Raw genomic sequence first — 19,631 nt, forward strand, 5'->3', positions numbered from 1 at the left:
TTTTACATATAAGATATGAATTTTTTGTGAAGTTAGTTTTTTTTTTCCAGCGGTCTTATGTCTCGCTCTTCTGGTTATTTTCCTAAAAACTTCACAGGGAATGAACATCTTCCCAAACTGGCGATGTAGGAGAGTATATGAACGCAGTGAGGACTCTGTAGTGGATTAGACTGGAGGTCACGCTGACGAGAAGCAGTAATCGTGTTACTTTGGAGCTTTAATGAATGTAATGAAGACGAGGAGGAGAAAAGAAGCTCTATTTAAGAGCTAATTAAGAGATTTCATCTGACATGTGAATACACGAGTAGAGATCCTTATTCTTGCAGGCAGCGGAGGAAGTTGGTGTAATTGTGCGTTTGGTTTCATAAATGTTCTCTCGTTAAAAATGAGTGACTAAGAACTTTCCCTGGAATGATCTGTGTTTGGCTCACAAATAGATATGAGTTTTGGTGTTTTTTTTGGATGTTTAACTTTCATTTTTTTGTAATTTGGTTGTGATTTTGTAGTTGTTTTATATGTTTTTCATGTCATTTTGCAGATTTCACTCTCATTTTGTGGATTTTTGGAGTCGTTTTTAATGTTTTTCTTGTCATTTTGTAGATTTTATTCTCATTTTATGTCTTTTTGGAGTTGTTTTATATGTTTTTCTTGTCATTTTATTCTCATTTTGTGTCTTTTTGGAGTCGTTTTATGTTTTTGTTGTCATTTTGTAGATTTTACTCACATTTTGTGTATTTTTGGAGTCATTTTATATGTTTTGTTGTTGTCATTTTGTAGATTCTACTCATTTTGTGTCTTTTTGGAGTCGTTTTATATGTTTTGTTGTTGTCATTTTGTAGATTCTACTCATTTTGTGTCTTTTTGGAGTCATTTTGTATGTTTTGTTGTTGTCATTTTGTAGATTCTACTCATTTTGTGTCTTTTTGGAGTCGTTTTATATGTTTTTCTTGTCATTTTGTAGATTTTATTCTCATTTTGTGTCTTTTTGGAGTAATTTTATATGTTTTTTGTGTTCATTTTGTAGATTTTACTCTAATTTTGTGTATTTTTTTAGTTGGTTTATATGTTTTTCTTGTCATTTGGTAGATTTTACTCTCATTTTGTGTACTTTTGTTGTAATTTCATATATGCTCTCATTTTGTGTTTTTGTTGACAAATAATTTTGTTATATTGTCTGTTTTTGTTTTGTCGTTATATACATTTTACTCCTGTATTTTGTGTAATTTGGTTGTCATTTTTTGTGTTTTTGTTGTCATTTTGTGTACTTTTCTTGTAATTTTGTATATTTTCCTCTCATTGTATGTTTTCTTTTTTGTTGCTTTGTGTGATTTTGGAGTGACGGACTACAAAAATACATTAAAGTAAACACAAATGACAACAAAAACAGACAAAATGACTCAAAAAATACACAAAACAATAATAAAAATGCAGAAAATGAGAGAAACAAATGATTAAATGTTACTAAAAACATACAAACAACAGAAAACAATACTAATTTATACCAAAAACACTCAAAATAACAGACAAAAATACAGAAAAACTTACCAAACAAGAACATAATAACACAAATAACCAGAAAAAAAGACAAAATGACTCCGAAACCGCACTGAATAATAACAAATCTGCACAAAAGGAGAGAACAAAATGATTAAATGTTACTAAAACACACAAAATAATAGAAAAAAACATACAAAATGGGGGGAAAATTACTAGATGATACCAAAAACACACGAAATAACAATATAAACCCCCAAAACAGAAACACAAATTACAAAAATGGCATTAATATTGTCTAAGATGGTATAATAAACACATTACTATTCATTAGCTGATATGATAAAGTGACCCAAACCCTAAATGACATTTTATTTTTTGTGTATATTTCATGTCTGCAAACAGATTGTGTGAGATGTGAAGTTCTGCTGCTTGTTCTGTGGAGTGTAAAGTGCTGAGAGATGATGATGATGATGATGATGAAGCTGGGGGAGGGGCTGCTGCTACACGTATTGTGCTAATGTAGGCTAAAACGTCTCACAGGGACACTTCTTTACACTGAGTTATTTAGAAGAAATTGAGGTCACATCAAAACTGTTTATCTTGTGAAGCCTGGAAGGGACTTCATTTTTATGCAGTTCCTTGACATTTAAGTGTCGTTTTCCCCCCATCAGATAAATAATTAAAAAAAAACTAGTGAAGAGGAAACAGCCAAAATAAAATGCCACATCTTTTTTCTTCATTTTTAGATGAATTGTTTACTTTTGTGCTCAGTGTGTGTCCCCAGGGCCCACAAGCCTCCGTCAGAGTCCAAAAAGTTGAAGCCAAAAACACAAAACAGCAACAAAAATGCACACAATGACTTAAGAAAAACACAAAAAAACACTAAAAGCACGTCAAACAACAACAAAAACACACAAACTGGCATCTGAAACACACAAAACGACAACATGAATACATAAAACGGCAACATGAATACACGAAACAACAACAGAAATACACAAAATGATGTCGGAAACACACAAATTTTCGCCAAAACACATAAGAACAACAAAAACTCACAAAATCACTCCAGAAACACACGTCATGTCAAAAATATATAAATAACATCGAAGACACACAAATTTACACCATAACAGCAACAAAAAAACACAAAATTACTCGAGAAACACAAAAAAGACACTGAAAACACACAAAATGACAACATAAATACACGAAACGACAACATAAATACACAAAACAACAACAAAAATACACAAAATGACATCGGAAACACACAACGTGTCGCCAAAACCTATAAGAACAACAAAATTACTCAAGAAACACACAAAACACACTAAAAATACACTAAACGACAACATAAGCTTACACAAAATGACAACAAAAATTTAGAAAATGACACCAGAACCACACTCAATATCAATAAAAACACACATTGACTCTAAAAACACACAAAACAACATGAAAAATGCACCAAATCACTTCAGAAACACACAAATTGATGCCAAAAACACTAACTGTCATCAAAAACACACAAATCGAGCCCAAAATACACAAAACAGAAACAAAAATACACGAAAGGACTCAAGAAAAACACAAAAAGACACTATAAACACATGAAACGACAGCAAAAAAACACAAACTGACATCAAAAACACACAAATTGAAGCCAAAAACACAAAACAGCAACAAAAATGCACACAATGACTCAAGAAAAACACAAAAAGACACTATAAACACATGAAACAACAGCAAAAAAACCACAAACTGACATCAAAAACACACAAATTGAAGCCAAAAACACAAAACAGCAACAAAAATGCACACAATGACTCAAGGAAAACACAAAAACACACTAAAAACACATGAAACGACAACAGAAATACACAAAATGACATCAGAAACACACAATTTGAGGCCCAAAACACACAAAACAGCAACAAAAATGCACAAAAGGACTCAAGAAAAACACAAAAAGACATTTAAAAACACATGAAACGACAACAGAAACACAAACTGACAACAGAAGCACACAAATTGAGGCCGAAACACACAAAACAGCAACAAAAATACACAAAATGAATTGAGAAACACACAAAACGACATCAAAAATAGAGACATTGACTCCAAAAACACACACAATGACAAAAAAAGCACACGATGACTTGAAAAACACACGGAAAACAACAAAACACAAATGACTCGAAACCACATCAAAAATACACAAAACGAATCCCAAAACGAACTAAATTTCAACAAAAACACACATTTCTAAAAAATCCAATCGTAATTGAAACAAATTGTTATAATTCCAGCAAGTTATTTTTGACCTTAACATATTATTTAAAAAGAAGACAAAATGTGGAAGTCAGGGACACATCAGAGCAATCAGCAGACGCCTCTGAGGAAGACTGGCAGTTGACAGTCGAGACATGTCAGGAGATAAGTACGTACATTTCCTGAAAAATAAATTAAATAAATTAAACCTTAACATATTCGGTAACTACGAATACCTGATTAACCGTTAAAAACGCTGAGTCATGCTTGGTGCTATCTGCGTCGCAGTACTCTCTATGAACGCCACAAGAATCATATTTGAGGGATGATCTCCTTCAATGAGTGTTTCCAGGTTAGCCACTTACTTTAGTTATGGACAAACAGGAGGAGTCTAAATCACAGGCTACAGCCAATCAGAGGAGGAGGAGGAGTGATGTGGGAGGAGCTGATGAGAGCATGTGGCCCATAGAGAGAGAGAGAGAGAGAGACGCTCTGTGGTGCCAGCTGGCTCCCCCCAAACTCTCCCTAGGTTTGACACATGATGCAGCTTGCCCTTGGGGGGTCCTGGTCCCGGAGGGTGCTCCTGGGGCCCGGGGTGCTTGGCCTGCTGGCCGGGCCGGTCCTGGCGGGGGTCTTTCGGGGCGGGTGGCGCGTGCCGCGCCCTTGCGTACCTACTGGTACGGCCCCTGCTTGGGCAGTGCCCCGTGAGGTAGGGTGTCGGGGGCCGGAATAGGGGGCCACATCCCGGCGGGGCGGTCTGGCTTGGCCCTTGGAGGGGGCCCTGGCTTTAAAAAAAAACAAAAACTGAAGCTCGTGGCGCGGGCGGCATCAGTGAAGGGTGATCTGGGGCGCCGTGGGGGGCTAGGTTGGGGTGCCTGGGGGCCGGCGGGGAGACTCCCAGCGGCCCCCTGGTGCCTTATGCGGCTTGGGGTGTGGTCGTCCTCCCTGGGCGGGCTGCTCCTGGTGCTGCATCCGTTCCGGGTCCTTCTGGCCTGGGGTCGGGCCCCTGCTGGCTCTGGGCTCGCCGGCGGGTGCCCACTGGCTGCCTGTTCGGCGCGGTTCTGGTCGTCTGCTGGGCGTGGGCTTCGGCTCCTCCGCTGGGGCCTCGGGCAGGGAGTTCTCTGGGCCCTCCCCTCGGGGGGTTGGGCGCGGGGGTGGGGTGGGGGGGTGGGGGGTCGATGGGGTGGGGGGTCTGGGGGTGGGGGGTGGGATCGGTGGCGTGGTGCGCTGGGTCCTTGGCTCCTTGGGGCTTTCTCGGGTGTGTATGGGGGGGCGATGGCTGCCTCTCGGCTTGGGATCTTGGGGGCGTTCGGGGGACTGCTTGGCCGTGGGGTGGTCGCCGGGGGCCCTTAGGCTGCCTGCTCTTGCTGCTGGCCTGACTGCTTCTTCGGGCCCGGGGGCGGCTCTTGGGTTTTGCAGTGGCGGTTCTTGGAAATACATTTGTCATGGATGCACTGGCCTTGGGCTGTGGGATAACACTCATACTGGGCTCAACCTTAGACACGTTGTGTTAGGTCTAAATACGTTAAGACCGTTGCTAAAATGTGAATGTTGGGTCTAAATACGTTAAGACCGTTGCAATCACAACTCAGGGAGAAAAACACTATCTGACTTAAAAGGCGACCAGAGGCAGAGAGGTGCGAGCTGCAGCTCGGAGAAAAACCCAACAAAAAGAGACACAAAAGTCCGATATAAGTTGGATTGCTCTGATGGTGATGCCTCAGAACCAGGTATTTATTATAGAAAACATAGACCACACCCAGAGGGCTGTGCAACAGCGCTCTGGGTGCAGGATTAATACCATATATGGTAACACAAAAACTTTGGGGGAGAAAAAGGCTCATATGTCCATGCAGTGGGTCACATACCCCCACACTGGCCCAAACTAGTTTAAACCAGCTATGGTGGACAATGGATATGTTTTGCAAACACACACACACACACACACACAGTTAATCATGGATAATTTCATATTCTAACTATCGTTTAATCATTTAACTATAACTAATAAAGTAATAAAAACCACACAGACTATAACATATCTTACACGTTGTTCCCAAATACCTGTTTTATGGAATTTCCACTCACCTCTTCCTCTGTTCACAGCCACCACCATTATTCCTAAACCACACACTGGTCACCAAACTGGCTTGACAACACAACAATAAACACAATATACACAACCACAATTTCACATCGCATCACTTAAAACTATTCCCCACCCATTCCATATCCTATCTTGTATCCCTCTTCCCTGTTAACTTCCCCACCCCCCTCCAATCCCTCACCTTGGTGTAACACTGCCCTCTCTTTTTTACATCCTCCCTTTAATAAAGTATTTCTTACCCTTCCCTAGGGAGGGCTGGTGACGGTCACAATTATGCAATGAAATAAATAAATTTATTTAATTGCAATAATAAAATATGCATTGCTGTCATTTTTCAGTAGGAATTATTTATTGGAAGTAACCTGAAATTGGGAGTCATTTCCGATCGGGTGGCAAAATTCACTGTTGGAAACTTTAAATTGAAATAAACCCAAAATGTTTCCAAATTTCAAGTTTTCTCCTAACAGAAATATTGAATTATAAAACATGTGAAATGTTTTTACAATTTCACATTTATGTAATATTTAACAACAATTCCAAAAGCGTTTTTTGGTCACAATTTTCTGGTAATTTAAATTAAAAAAAAATTTATTTTAAAAAACGTATTGTGTCACTTAATTCGCGTTGAAAGGAAAGGACGACATCTACGATATCAAGTCACAAAATGACAACAAAATGACACAAAATGACAGATATATACACAAAACGACAACAAAATGACACAAATTGATTTGAGACATACATAAAGGGCATCAAAATGACAACAAAAATGCACAAAATGACAGAAATTGATTTGAGAAATGTGCAAAATGACAGAAAAACACGCAAAACAACAAAAAAACCACACGAAATGACTGATAAATACACAAAACGACAACTGAAATACACAAAAATGCACTAAATGACAATAAAAATACACAAAATGACAAAAAAATACAGAAAATTACACAAATTGACTCGTGAAATACAGAAACTGATAGAAAAACACACAAAACAACAACAAAATTACACGAAATGACAAAACAAAAATTACACAAATTGATTTGAGAAATACGCAGAGGGCATCAAGATGACAACAAAAAATGCGCAAAATGACAGAAAATGACAAACTTATACAAATCGATTTGAGAAATATGCAAAATGACAGAAAAACAGAAAATTACACAAATTGATTCGTAAAATAGACAAACTGATAGAAAACACACACAAAACAACACAAAATGACAGAAAAAACACAAAACAACAACGAAAATGCACAAAGTGACAGAAAAACACAAAAATAACAACAGAAAACACACAAAATTACAACAAAATTACACAAATTGATTTGCGAAATATGCAAAATGACAGAAAAACACGCAAAACAACAAGAAAACCACACGAAATGACAGATAAATACACAAAACAGCAACCAAAATACACAAAAATGCACAAAATGATAGAAAAAACACAAAAAATGACGACAGAAAACACACAAAATTAAACAAATTGATTTGAGAAATACACTAATTGATTTGAGAAATACACAAAACAACAACGAAAATACACAAAAATGCACAAAAAGACAACAAAAATACACAAAATACAGAAAATTACACAAATTGATTTGAGAAACACACAAACGGCATCAGAACAAACAAAATGACAACAAAAATGACTCACAGATAACAACAGGCTCTAATCAAACAAAACAACAACAAAACCACACAAAATGACAGGTAAATACACAAAACGACGACAAAAATACACAAAATGACAGAAAAACACACAAAATGACAACAGAAAATGCAAAAAAATTACTGAAAATGAAAGAAAAACACACAAATGTCATCCTGAAATAAACACAGGGCATCAAATCAAACAAGATGACAACAATCATTTCTCTATAAACACAGATAACAACAATGGAAACACGCAAACAGGCTCCATTCAAACTAAACAACAACAAAAACACACAAAATGACAGAAAAACAACAACACTGACTCTAAAAAGCACAAAATCACATTTAAAGAGCGTTAGATTTCTGCTCGCTGCTGTTTCTAAAGTATGTCTTTTTTAAGTTTGCGCCTGTTATAAATAAAACGTGTTGTTGTGGCTGGTAAATGCGTTTCTGTGATTCCGTGCTCTTATTCTCAGCTTCAGGAGAGTGCTCCAGCTTGATTGCTTATGCTAATCTGATGTGAGGTTGCAAAGAGGCAGACGGAGCTCCTACAAACATGACTTTAGCACTTTACCTACCAAGGTTACACAAGTAGAAAGTGGTAAAAAGATTTTAAAACTTAAATTAGATAACCATAGTTAAGACCTCCTAGTACTCAAATCTGTATCACTAGTACTACTGGTAAACTTTATATAGCAATAAGGAAAAGAAAGAAAAAAAATTATGCAGCCCTCAGACCAAAAAACACACAAAATGACAATAAAAATACACAAAATGACAGATAAATACACAAAACTACATCCCAAACACACATAATGACAACAGGAATACACAGAATGACATAGAAATACACGAATCAATGACAGAAATACACAAAATGACAAAAGAAAACACACAATATTACAGATAAATAGATAACATTTATTCCAGAAATAGATAAAACATCCAAATCACACAAAATTAGTACAAAAAAAATACACAAAATGACAGATAAATACACAAATTGATTCCAAAAATACATAAAACATCAAAACCGCACAAAATGACAAAAGAAATACCAAAAGACCACGTTTTTGTGTCCCTGCTGTGATAAAAGTTGCTCGTCTCTGATTTACAGTCTATAGACAAAAGTATTTGGACAGTTACTGTAATTAGTGAGGATGCAGGAGGTACGTATGATTTTTACCATTCGACTTTAACATGTTCAGTTACTACCTTCAATCATTTCAACACATTTCATCTTTTTCCAACATTATTGTTAACAGTTAGTGCTAATGCTGGGTTAATGCCAATGCTAGGCTAATGCTAACATTAAGCTAATGCTAACACTACGCTAATGCTAAAAATGCTAGGTTGATGCTAATGCTAAGCTATTGCTAACAGTAGGCTAATGTTAATGCTAGGTTAATGCTAACACTAACCTAATGCTAACATTAGGCTAATGTTAATGCTAGGTTAATGCCAATGTTAGGTTAATGCTAATATTAGGCTAATGCTAACACGGCTAATGCTAAAAATGCTAGGTTAATGTTAATGTAAAGTGAATGCTATCACTAGGTTAATGCTAATGCTAGGTTAATGACAATGCTAAGCTAATGCTAAGTGAATGCTAACACTAGGCTAATGCTGATGCTAGGTTATTGTTAATGCTAATGCTAACATTAGATAAATGCTAATGCTAGGTTAATGTCAATGTTAGGCTAATTCTAATGCTAAGATAATGCTAACACTAGGCTAGATTAATGCTAAGATAGTGCTAGGTTAGTGTTAATGCTAATGCTAGGCTAGTGCTCATGCTAGGCAGATGTAAATTCTAGGCTAGTGGTAACACTAGGCTAACGCTAGCGCTAAGCTAATGCAAATGCTAGGCTAGTGCTAGCACTAGGCTAATTCTAAGTTAATGCAGTGCGATGCGTGCCAGCACCTGCATCCTCACTTGCATTTTCTTCAGGAAATGCAAATATTCTAGTTCACGTTGGAATCACAAACTTTCTGGACTCAATGTTTCTCTGCAGACTTTCCACATGTTGAACAATGGCTCATGTCTCCATTATGTCTCCTTATTATTATTATTATGGCTCCTCTGCTGTTGGACACACACACACACACACACACACACACACACACACAACAAAAATCATTGCTCTCTAAAAATCCTCTTACTATACACACACACACATGCACACAGCATGGATTTGTTTTCCCAGTGATGATGAGGAGGAGGATTATGGGATAAAGGAGGCGAGGCCACATCAGTTTAGTTCAGTTTGGATCCATCGCCACTCGCAGCAGCTCCACAATGACAAATATAGGTGAACGCACCAGAAGAAGAGGAAGAAGATCATCTACACGGACGCTAACGCCAATGCTGAGGGAAACGAGGATCACTTCTGACGTGGATTGTAGCGAGTGGACGGGTTTAAACCAGAACCAGGAGGTCGAGGTCGGATGGATGTTCCGGCTCACAGGAGAACTTGAATAAATGTGGTTTTTAGAAGTTTTTTTTTTTTTGTCATGAAATACTATTTTCGAAGCACGCCAAAGGATGACATCATCAACTGATGTATCCGACCCATCAAGAGAACAATATGGGGATGGATCGATTGGACTCTTATGGTCACGACGTCCTTATCTAGTACGCATCTGTTTTTATTATTCAGGAAACGATCAGTGGGTTTGCAGTTCTTTTTCTTTTTTTTTTTCATTTTGGTTAGCTTTGATTTTATTTGCATGTATTTATTTTATTTTATCTCATCTCATCAATTTATTTATTTTATTTTTATTTTTATTTTTGTTTGCTTTCATTTTATTTGCATTTATTTATTTTATTTTATCTAATCTTATCAATTAATTTATTTTATTTATTTTAATTTTTTCTTTTTTTCAATTTTGGTTTGCTTTCATTTTATTTGAGTGGTTACCTAAATTCATTTTATTTATTTTATTTGTATTTTAATTTTCATATTTTATATTCATTTTGGTTTGCTTCTATTTTATTTGCTTCTATTTATTTATGTATTCATTTTATGTTATCTTATTTTTCATTTTATTTTATTTTAGTTTTTTAGTTCTTGAGTTTTTTATATTTTATTTTCATTTTAGTTTGCTTTGATTTGCATTTATTTATCTTTTTTTTATTTTTTTTTTAAATTATTTTGTTTTTTTATTTTATGTTTTTTTTTATTTTTATTTGCTTGTGCTTTGACTTGATTAGATTTTTTTTTTTTTTTTTCTAGATTTGTATTCCATATATTGCATTGTATCTTTTTTTTAATGATTTTTTAAATTTTGATATTTATTGATTTTTTATTTTTTTTTTTTAAGGCAGAACTGCTAAAACTTCTTGCTTTCATGCAGAGCGACGAGCACGAGGCCATCGATTGGCCGTCGATCATCCATGTGCTGGGCCAATAACGATCTGTTTTCGTCGATTGTGCTGAAAAGAAGTTCTGCAATTAATTAGACCAAGAGGAGACTAATAAGGAGAATGGATGTGCTTTAAAGACAAGTTATTTATTCATTTTTGTCCTTTATTTGCAGCCATAAGAACAAAACATCGGGCTGGCCCCCTCCAGGATCCTGGGCTGGACTCCAGGGACCCCCGTACAGCTGGGACAGCATGAACCACTCCAGGGAGGCTCGGGACATCTTCACCAAGTCAGTAGGAACAACAATATATTATCAAATATATTTAATTTAAAAGCAAAGTGGTGAGAAGTGAGCAAATATATTAAAATATTATTGTTTCAATAGAAGGTTCAACCGTCCATGTGAATAAAATTACATTTTAAAATATTTTGCAAAGTAAAAGTCTGTAAATAAACTAACTGCATTCCTTAATCCACGTTTACAAACCAAAAATTTAAATTAAAGGTAATTAAAGGCGTTTGCAGATAGATTAATCATTAAACAAATGTTGTTTTATTATCAGATTTTATTTTTAAATAGTTTTTAACATGGATTGAGTGGTTAACTAAATTTCAAACATCTTTATTTATTTATTTTTTTGTTATTTTATTGCTTTGATTTTTATTTATTTATTTATTCATTTATTATAAAATATTATACCTATTTATTTTTCATTCAATTAAATGAATATAGATCAAATTTTTAAAAAGATTGTATTTTTATCTATTTTTTATTAATATAATTGTTTATTTACTGTAAAATTAATTGTTTATTTACTATAAATTAATTTGATTTAATTTAATTCAAAAAATATTTATTTTATGAAGCACGAGGTATCATCATCTTGTTTTTTTCATTGCATTACTTTATTTTTTATATATTTTGTGTTAATATATTTATCTATTCATATTTATACATTCAAAAATAATTTATCTTGAAATATATAGTTGTATGAAGCACGAGGTATCAGAATTTTGTTTTTTTCATTGTATGACTTTATTTTTATTTATTTTGTATTATATATATATATATATATATATATGTATTTCCTTTTAATTAATTTAATTTAGTTTAAAACATCTCTTTCGGCTTCAAGTTTCAGCATCTAATTTTTTTATTGTAGTACTTTATTTTTTATTTATTTTGTGTTCAAATATTTATTTATTTATTTATATTAATTTATTCAAAAATAATTTATCTTAAAATGTATTTTATTATTTCCTTTCAATTAATTACATTTCATTTCAAACATTTTGAACAACTTTGTTTTTTATTATTTTATTGCTTCATTTTTTATGTATTTTGTATAAATATATTTATTCTAAAATGTTATATTTTTTTTGTTTTTGATTTAATTCAATTTGATTTAAAAAAAATATATATTTATGAAGCACAAGGTATCAGCATCTTTTCTTTATTGTATTACTTTATTTTTTTCATTACAATTATTGTTTATTGATTATAAAATATTGTGTTTTTTCCTTTTAATTAATTTAATTTATTGTATTACTTTTTTTTAAATTAATTTTGTGTTAATATATTTATTTATTTATATTCATTTATTCAAAAATAATTTATCTTCACTTGTATTTCATTTTTTTCCTTTTATTTAATAAATTGCTTTATTTCATGAAGCACGAGGTATCAGCATTTCTTTTGTAAACTGCCACTGTTTTTGGTCACTTTTATCCAGGAAGTTCATTATTATTTAGGCCATAGTGAATTCAATTCAGTTAAACTTAATTTATATAGCGCAAATTACAACAATAGTTATCTCGTAGCATATAGTCATCTTAAAGATGTAAATCCTTGTTTTAATCAGTAATAATATGGGTTTAAAGTGACCAAAAATGGCAGAAAAGTTGGTGAAAGTGACAATAATGGGTCAAAATATGTGACACTAGGTGCGAAAAGTGGTGGAAAGGGTTTATAAGTGGCGAAAATGTCTTGAAAGTGTAAAAAATGTGCAGAAAAGGCATTGATATTTGATGGAGAAGTGGCAGGAAGTTTATTATTAAGTATAGAATCATCTTAGAGTTGTAAATCCTTGTTTTAATCAGAAATAAAATATGTTTAAACTGAACAAAATGAAAAAAAATGGTAAAAAGGGATCAAAGTGTCAATATTGGCTCAAAAGTAGCAGAAAAAATTAGTTTAAACTGGAAAATAAAGGGCATGACAAATCGTGAATGTGGTTAAATTGGCTAAAATAATCATGAAATGTAGTGAAAAGAGGTTAAAAGTGACAATAATGGATCAACATATGTGACATTAGCTGTAAAAGTGGTGGAAAGGGTTTAAAAGTGCTGAAAATGTCTTGAAAGTGCAAGAAATGTGCAAAAAAGGCTTTGAAATTTGATGGAAAAATGTCAGAAACGAGATGAATGTAGGAAAAATTCATTAAAAGGAGCAAAAATATGTCAAAAAAAGTGATAAAAATAGGTTAAATTATGGCAAGTTTGGTGTCGTTGCAGAAAAAAGGGGAAAAATAAGCAAAACGGGACTCAAAACTTTATACATCCTGCAGCTGTAAGATGTAGTTTCTTTGTCGACTTTGTGCAAGTTTTTATGGAACAACTTGTGGAACAATAACATCAAACTGGCAAATAATGGGCATGATAAATTGTGAATGCGGTTAAATTGGCCAAGGAAGGCACAAAATATGGTGAAAAGAGGTTAAATGTGACAATCGTGGGCCAACGTATGTGACATTAGGTGGGAAAAGTGGTGGAAAGGGTTGAGAAGTGTTGAAAGTGGAAGAAATGTCATTGAAATTTGATGGAGAAGTGGCAAAAATGGGAGTAATGTAGCAAAAATGCATTAAAAGGAGCAACAATGTGGTGAGAAAAAGTGATAAAAAATAAGTTCAAACATGATGAGTTTGGTGTAGTTGCAGAAAAAGGGTCAAAATAAACAAAAATGGGCTCAAATTGTTCAAATAAATAAAATCTCGCGACCTGAAATGGGGTCCTGACCCCAAGGTTGAGAACCCTTGATCTAATGGACCAAACATTCATCATCCTGCTGGAGATGATCACGCATCACTCTCTCTCTCTCTTCACACGTTCTCATCCTCTCTCATTGTTCTGAAATCTCCTGCTAAAGCTGCCTGTAATGAAACGTGTTCCAATCTGTGGCGCCGGCTCATCGCCACGGTCGGGGTCGTCGGGGCCTTAATCCCACAGAAGGAGAGAGCGAGGGAGGGGGTGGGGTCGTGGGGTCAGGGAGGAGATAGAAACCGAAGGTGGACTCCTGCTTTATTGACGGGGGGAAAAAAAAAAAAAACTGTCACATGATCACGAGGTGTTTTCTTTTGATTAGATTGGATGAAACTTTATTAAATTGACTGACAAACATAAGCATGAAATATGGTGAAAAGAGGTTAAAAGTGACAATAATGGGTCAACATATGTGACATAAGCTCTGAAACGTGGTGGAAATGGTTTATAAGTGCTGAAAATGTGCAGAAAAGTCATTGAAATTTGATGGAGAAGTGTCAGAAATGGGAGAATATAGCAAAAATGCATTAAATGGAGTAAAAATATTGCAAGAAAAAGTGCTGAAAACAGGTTAAAATGTGGTGAGTTTGGTGTAGTTGCAGAAAAATAGTAAAAAAAAAAAAGTAAATAAATAACATGGTCTCAATATGATGAGATTAGGTGAGATTTACACACATTTTAAAAAGAGTTTAAGGTAGAAATTTTAACTAATACACGCACACAGACATGCACAATTCTGAGAACACTCAATGTTAAATCATAGGTGTTTAGGTTGGTCAGAGATACTGTACAGTTGTTAGCCTGTGGGAACATTCTAACCCTCATAACCTTTACATAAACTGCCAGAAATTAAAAAAAAAAAAAAAGAGTCATGGTTAAAAGATGCTATTCAAATAATTTGTGTTCTCCTTTAATCCATCAGAGCAAAACTATTCCTTTCTATTGGCGGGATCTCATTTATTTAATCCTAATGCTCACTTAGCAGCATTTGTCCTCATTTTTCACCATCAGATCAAATCATTCCGACTCATTTCTGCTCTGCATGGATTAATAGGAACTCTGGAGACAATGAGAGAAAACTTAGAGAGACATTCATGGTTTTTTGCACTTTGTCTCTTTTTTTTCCAGCCAAGTGTCCCAGAGCAGCTCCCTGGAGGAGGTGCACCTGGATGGGGTTCCTCCTGCCCCACGTCTGGTGGAGATGAGACGGGACCCGGTCTTGGGGTTTGGCTTCGTCGCAGGCAGCGAGAAACCAGTGGTCGTTCGCTCAGTGACGCCCGGTAAAAGCGTTTCTCCTTCTTTTTGGTGTTTTTCTGACTGGGTTTCAGGTGTAACAACTGGTGTGGCACCCCCAACAAATATATAAAATGAACTTAATACACTTTAAAATCAACAAAAACACATAAAAGGACCAAGGAAATATATAAAATTACAAAAAAAAAAAAGATGCACAAAGTGATTCCTAAAACCCAGAAAATTACAAAAGTAACACAGAAAGTGACTCGAGACATACAAAACAATGAGAAAATTACAACTAAAATAAGCAGAAATAGAACAAAACAAACAAGACAAACAAGAAAAAAAAAGACTTCAGCCACACACAAAAAGACAAAATACATAAAATGACTAAAAAGATGCCCAAACTGATTCCAAAAATACAGAAAACGACATAGTAACATAAAATGAGTGAAGACATACACAAACACAGGAAATGTCCCCAAAAAGACAGAAAATGACAAAAAAAAAAACACAAAAAAAGGACAATAATACAAAACATTTCAAAATAAGATGCACAATTATTCCAAAAACACAGAAATGACAAAAGTAACACACAAAATGACTTGATACATGCAAAACAATGAGAAAAGTACACAAGGCGACAACTAAAATAAACAAAAATAGAACAAAACAAGCAAGAAAAATACAGAAAAAAAAGACTTTAGCCACACACAAAAAGACAAAATACATAAAATGACTAAAAAGATGGCAAAACTTATTCCAAAAACACAGAACACAATAAATGAGTGGAGACATACAAAACAATTAGAAAAGTAAACAAGATGACTACAGAAACATAGAAAATTTCCCCAAAAAGACAGAAAATGACAAAAAAAAAAAGGATAACACAAACAAGAAAAACACAAAAAAATGACTTCAGAAACACACAAATGGACAATAATACCAAAAATGTCAAAACAAGATGCACAAAATGACTTCAAAAACACAGAAAATTACAAAATAAACACAATTAAGCATATTATATGGAAGCTGAAACAATATAATTTACTAGGAAGAAAATAAAATAAAAATATGAAGTTTGCCCAAACTGTTGCCAAAAAGTTTGTGGTTATCACACTGTCCAAAATGTCTTTATACACTGAAGCATTTAGATTAATCTTTACATTTTTTTAAAGAACACATTATATTTTCCAGTAGCTTTTGCTTAAATTGTTGACAACTCATGCTGTACAAGAAAACCAGGTATTGAAAATCTTATATTAATAGAGCAAAACGGGACGAAAAACGCAAAGCTAATGCTAGCATTAGACTAATGCTGATGCTAGGTTACTGTCAATGTTAGGTTAATGTTAACACAAAGCTAATGCTAACATTAGACTAATGCTAATGCTCGGGTAATGTCAATGTTAGGTTAATGTTAACACAAACTAATGCTAACATTAGACTAATGCTAATGCTCGGGTAATGTCAATGTTAGGTTAATGTTAACACAAAGCTAATGCTAGCATTAGACTAATGCTGATGCTAGGTTATTGTCAATGTTAGGTTAATGTTAACACAAAGCTAATGCTAACATTAGACTAATGCTAATGCTCGGGTAATGTCAATGTTAGGTTAATGTTAACACAAAGCTAATGCTGACATTAGACTAATGATAATGCTAGGGTAATGTCAATGTTAGGTTAATGTTAACACAAAGCTAATGCTAACATTAGACTAATGCTAATGCTCGGGTATTGTCAATGTTAGGTTAATGTTAACACAAAGCTAATGCTAACATTAGACTAATGATAATGCTAGGGTAATGTCAATGTTAGGTTAATGTTAACACAAAGCTAATGCTGACATTAAACTAATGCTAACATTAGACTAATGCTAATGCTAGGTTGATGTCAATGCTAGGCTAATGCTAATATAATGCAAACACTAGGCTAATGCTCATGCTAGGTTAATGCCACTGCTAAGATAACTTTAAGTTTGTGTTAATGCTAATGCTAGGCTAGTGCTAATGCTAGGCTAATGTAAATGCTAGGCTTGCGGTAACACTAGGCTAATACTAATGCTAGCGCTAAGCTAATACAAATGCTAGGTTAGTGCTAATGCTAGCGTTCAGCTAATATAAATGCTAGGCTAGTGCTAACACTGGGCTAATTCTAAGCTAATGCAGTGTGATGTGTGCCAGCACCTGCATTCTTACTTGCATTTTGCATTGCATTTTCTTCACGTTGGAATCACAAACTTTCTGGACTCAGAGTTTCTCTGCAGACTTTCCACATGTTGAACGATGGCTCATGTTTCCATTATGTCTCCTTATTATTATTATTATTATGGCTCCTCTGCTGTTGGACACACACACACACACACACACACACACACTCTCTCTCAATGATTAAGCTTTATAATCGATCAGAGCTGAAAGCTAATCAGACAGCTGAGCTAATGAATATTCCACTGAGGATTGTATAACACTGTATATGTTTAAGCTTGTAGCAACACACACACACACACACACACACACTCATTATAAATATACACACGCTCTGACTCTGACACACAGGTGGTCCGTCGGACGGGAAGCTGCTGCCAGGGGATGAAATCATCATGATCCACGACGAGCCCGTCAGCTCAGCACCCAGAGAGCGTGTCATCGATCTTGTCAGGTACGAAAACTAAATGAACTGATGGAAATCCTTGATTTGGGTTCAGTGTCCAAAAAATGGTGGACAAGTTGGTGAAATGGGATTAAAATTGGTTAAAAGTTGCAAATTGTAGGGGTTCAAAGTGTCAAGATTGGTCAATATTGGAATTTTATGCAGGAAAATGAGTAATTTCAACATTATATTGCCCTCGTTTGCACTTCTATGTATAAATAAAATACCAGATTTGTAAAAAACCAACAATATTCAGGCAATAAGTGACAGATATCAGTCCCAACAGGATCTTCACCCTAAATTTCCTAGGTTTTTTGACCAATTTATATTCAATTAGGGGAAATATATTATAATTTGAGGGAAATTGAAGGATTTCGTAAAATTTTGAGTTTTTTCAACAGTTAAACATAAAAAATGACTCCAGTCGTACCATATACAGTAAGCATCAGGAAAACTTTGAGCACCTGCAAGTTTCATTTACACAATTCATGTTTTCCCGCTCATTTTTATTTTCTCCTGCGTGCCGAAATGGATGTCAAAAGGGCAGGATTTAGCCCCCGAACCATGAGTTTGACTTGTCAGTATTGGCTTAAAAGTGGCAGAAAAAAGTAGGAACAATTAGTTTAAAATGGCAAATAATGGTGAATGTGGTTAAATTGTAAAAAATAAGCATGAATTATGAAAACAGGTTAAAAGTGACAATAATGGGTCAATAACATAATAACAAAAATACACAAAATCACTCCAGAAACACACGTCATGTCAAAAATATATAAATAACATTGAAGACACACAAATTTACACCATAACAGCAACAAAAATACACAAAATTACTCGAGAAACACAAAAAAGACACTGAAAACACACAAAACGACAACATAAATACACAAAACGACAACAAAAATATACAAAATTACTCAAAAAACACACAAAACAACAACATGAATACACAAAACAACAACATGAATACACAAAACAACAATAGAAATACACAAAATGACATCGGAAACACACAAATTGTCGCCAAAACCCATAAGAACAACAGAATTACTCAAGAAACACACAAAACACACTAAACGACAACATAAGATTACACAAAATGACAACAAAAATATATAAAATGACACCAGAACCACACTCAATATCAATAAAAACACACATTGACTCTAAAAACACACAAAACAACATGAAAAATGCACAAAATCACTTCAGAAACACACAAATTGATGCCAAAAACACAAAACAGCATCAAAAATACACAACAGAATCCTAAAATAAACAAAATATGAGCAAAAGCACACCCGAATTGGATGTCTAACGGGCAGGATTTGGCCCCCGAACCATGAGTTTGACTCATGTGGTTTGAAGTGTCAGTATTGGCTTAAAAGTGCCAGAAAAAGTAGGAACAATGAGTTTAAAATGGCAAATAATGGTGAATGTGGTTAAATTATGAAAAATAAGCATGAATTATGGTAAAAAGAGGTTAAAAGTGACAATAATGGGTGAATATATGTGACATTAGGTGGGAAAGTGGTAGAAAGGGTTTATAAGAATATGAAAATGTCTTCACTGCCTCTGCGTCAGCCTGCCAGCAGCAGCTTCTCGTTCCATTTCACTAATCAGGCTCATCAGGTTATTGTTGTGTTTTTATTTATGTCCGTGTCGACTTTGTGGACGTCCTTTTCCTTCAGGAGCTGCAAAGAATCCATCCTGTTGACTGTGGTCCAACCCTTTCCTGTGAGTACACGACACACCTCACAAAAAGTCTGTGTTTTTTTTGTCATTTTGTGCATTT

At 34.6% G+C, this 19,631-nt stretch overlaps 1 protein-coding gene across 4 annotated transcripts in view; it reads left to right on the forward strand.

The window, feature by feature from the left end:
* LOC114473845 (FERM and PDZ domain-containing protein 4-like) overlaps positions 1-19,631 on the forward strand; it is a 71,143-nt gene that overhangs the window by 31,950 nt on the left and 19,562 nt on the right. For all 4 annotated transcript variants that reach the window (XM_028463696.1, XM_028463706.1, XM_028463716.1 and 1 more), the window contains exons 2-5: positions 11,080-11,196; positions 15,075-15,226; positions 17,743-17,845; positions 19,528-19,573. In XM_028463696.1, the coding sequence (XP_028319497.1) occupies positions 11,080-11,196; positions 15,075-15,226; positions 17,743-17,845; positions 19,528-19,573 (418 nt within the window). The remainder of the gene's footprint in view (positions 1-11,079; positions 11,197-15,074; positions 15,227-17,742; positions 17,846-19,527; positions 19,574-19,631) is intronic.

This window comes from Gouania willdenowi, chromosome 2 (assembly GCF_900634775.1).
Source record: "Gouania willdenowi chromosome 2, fGouWil2.1, whole genome shotgun sequence".
In the NCBI taxonomy this organism is placed as follows: Eukaryota; Metazoa; Chordata; class Actinopteri; order Blenniiformes; family Gobiesocidae; genus Gouania; species Gouania willdenowi.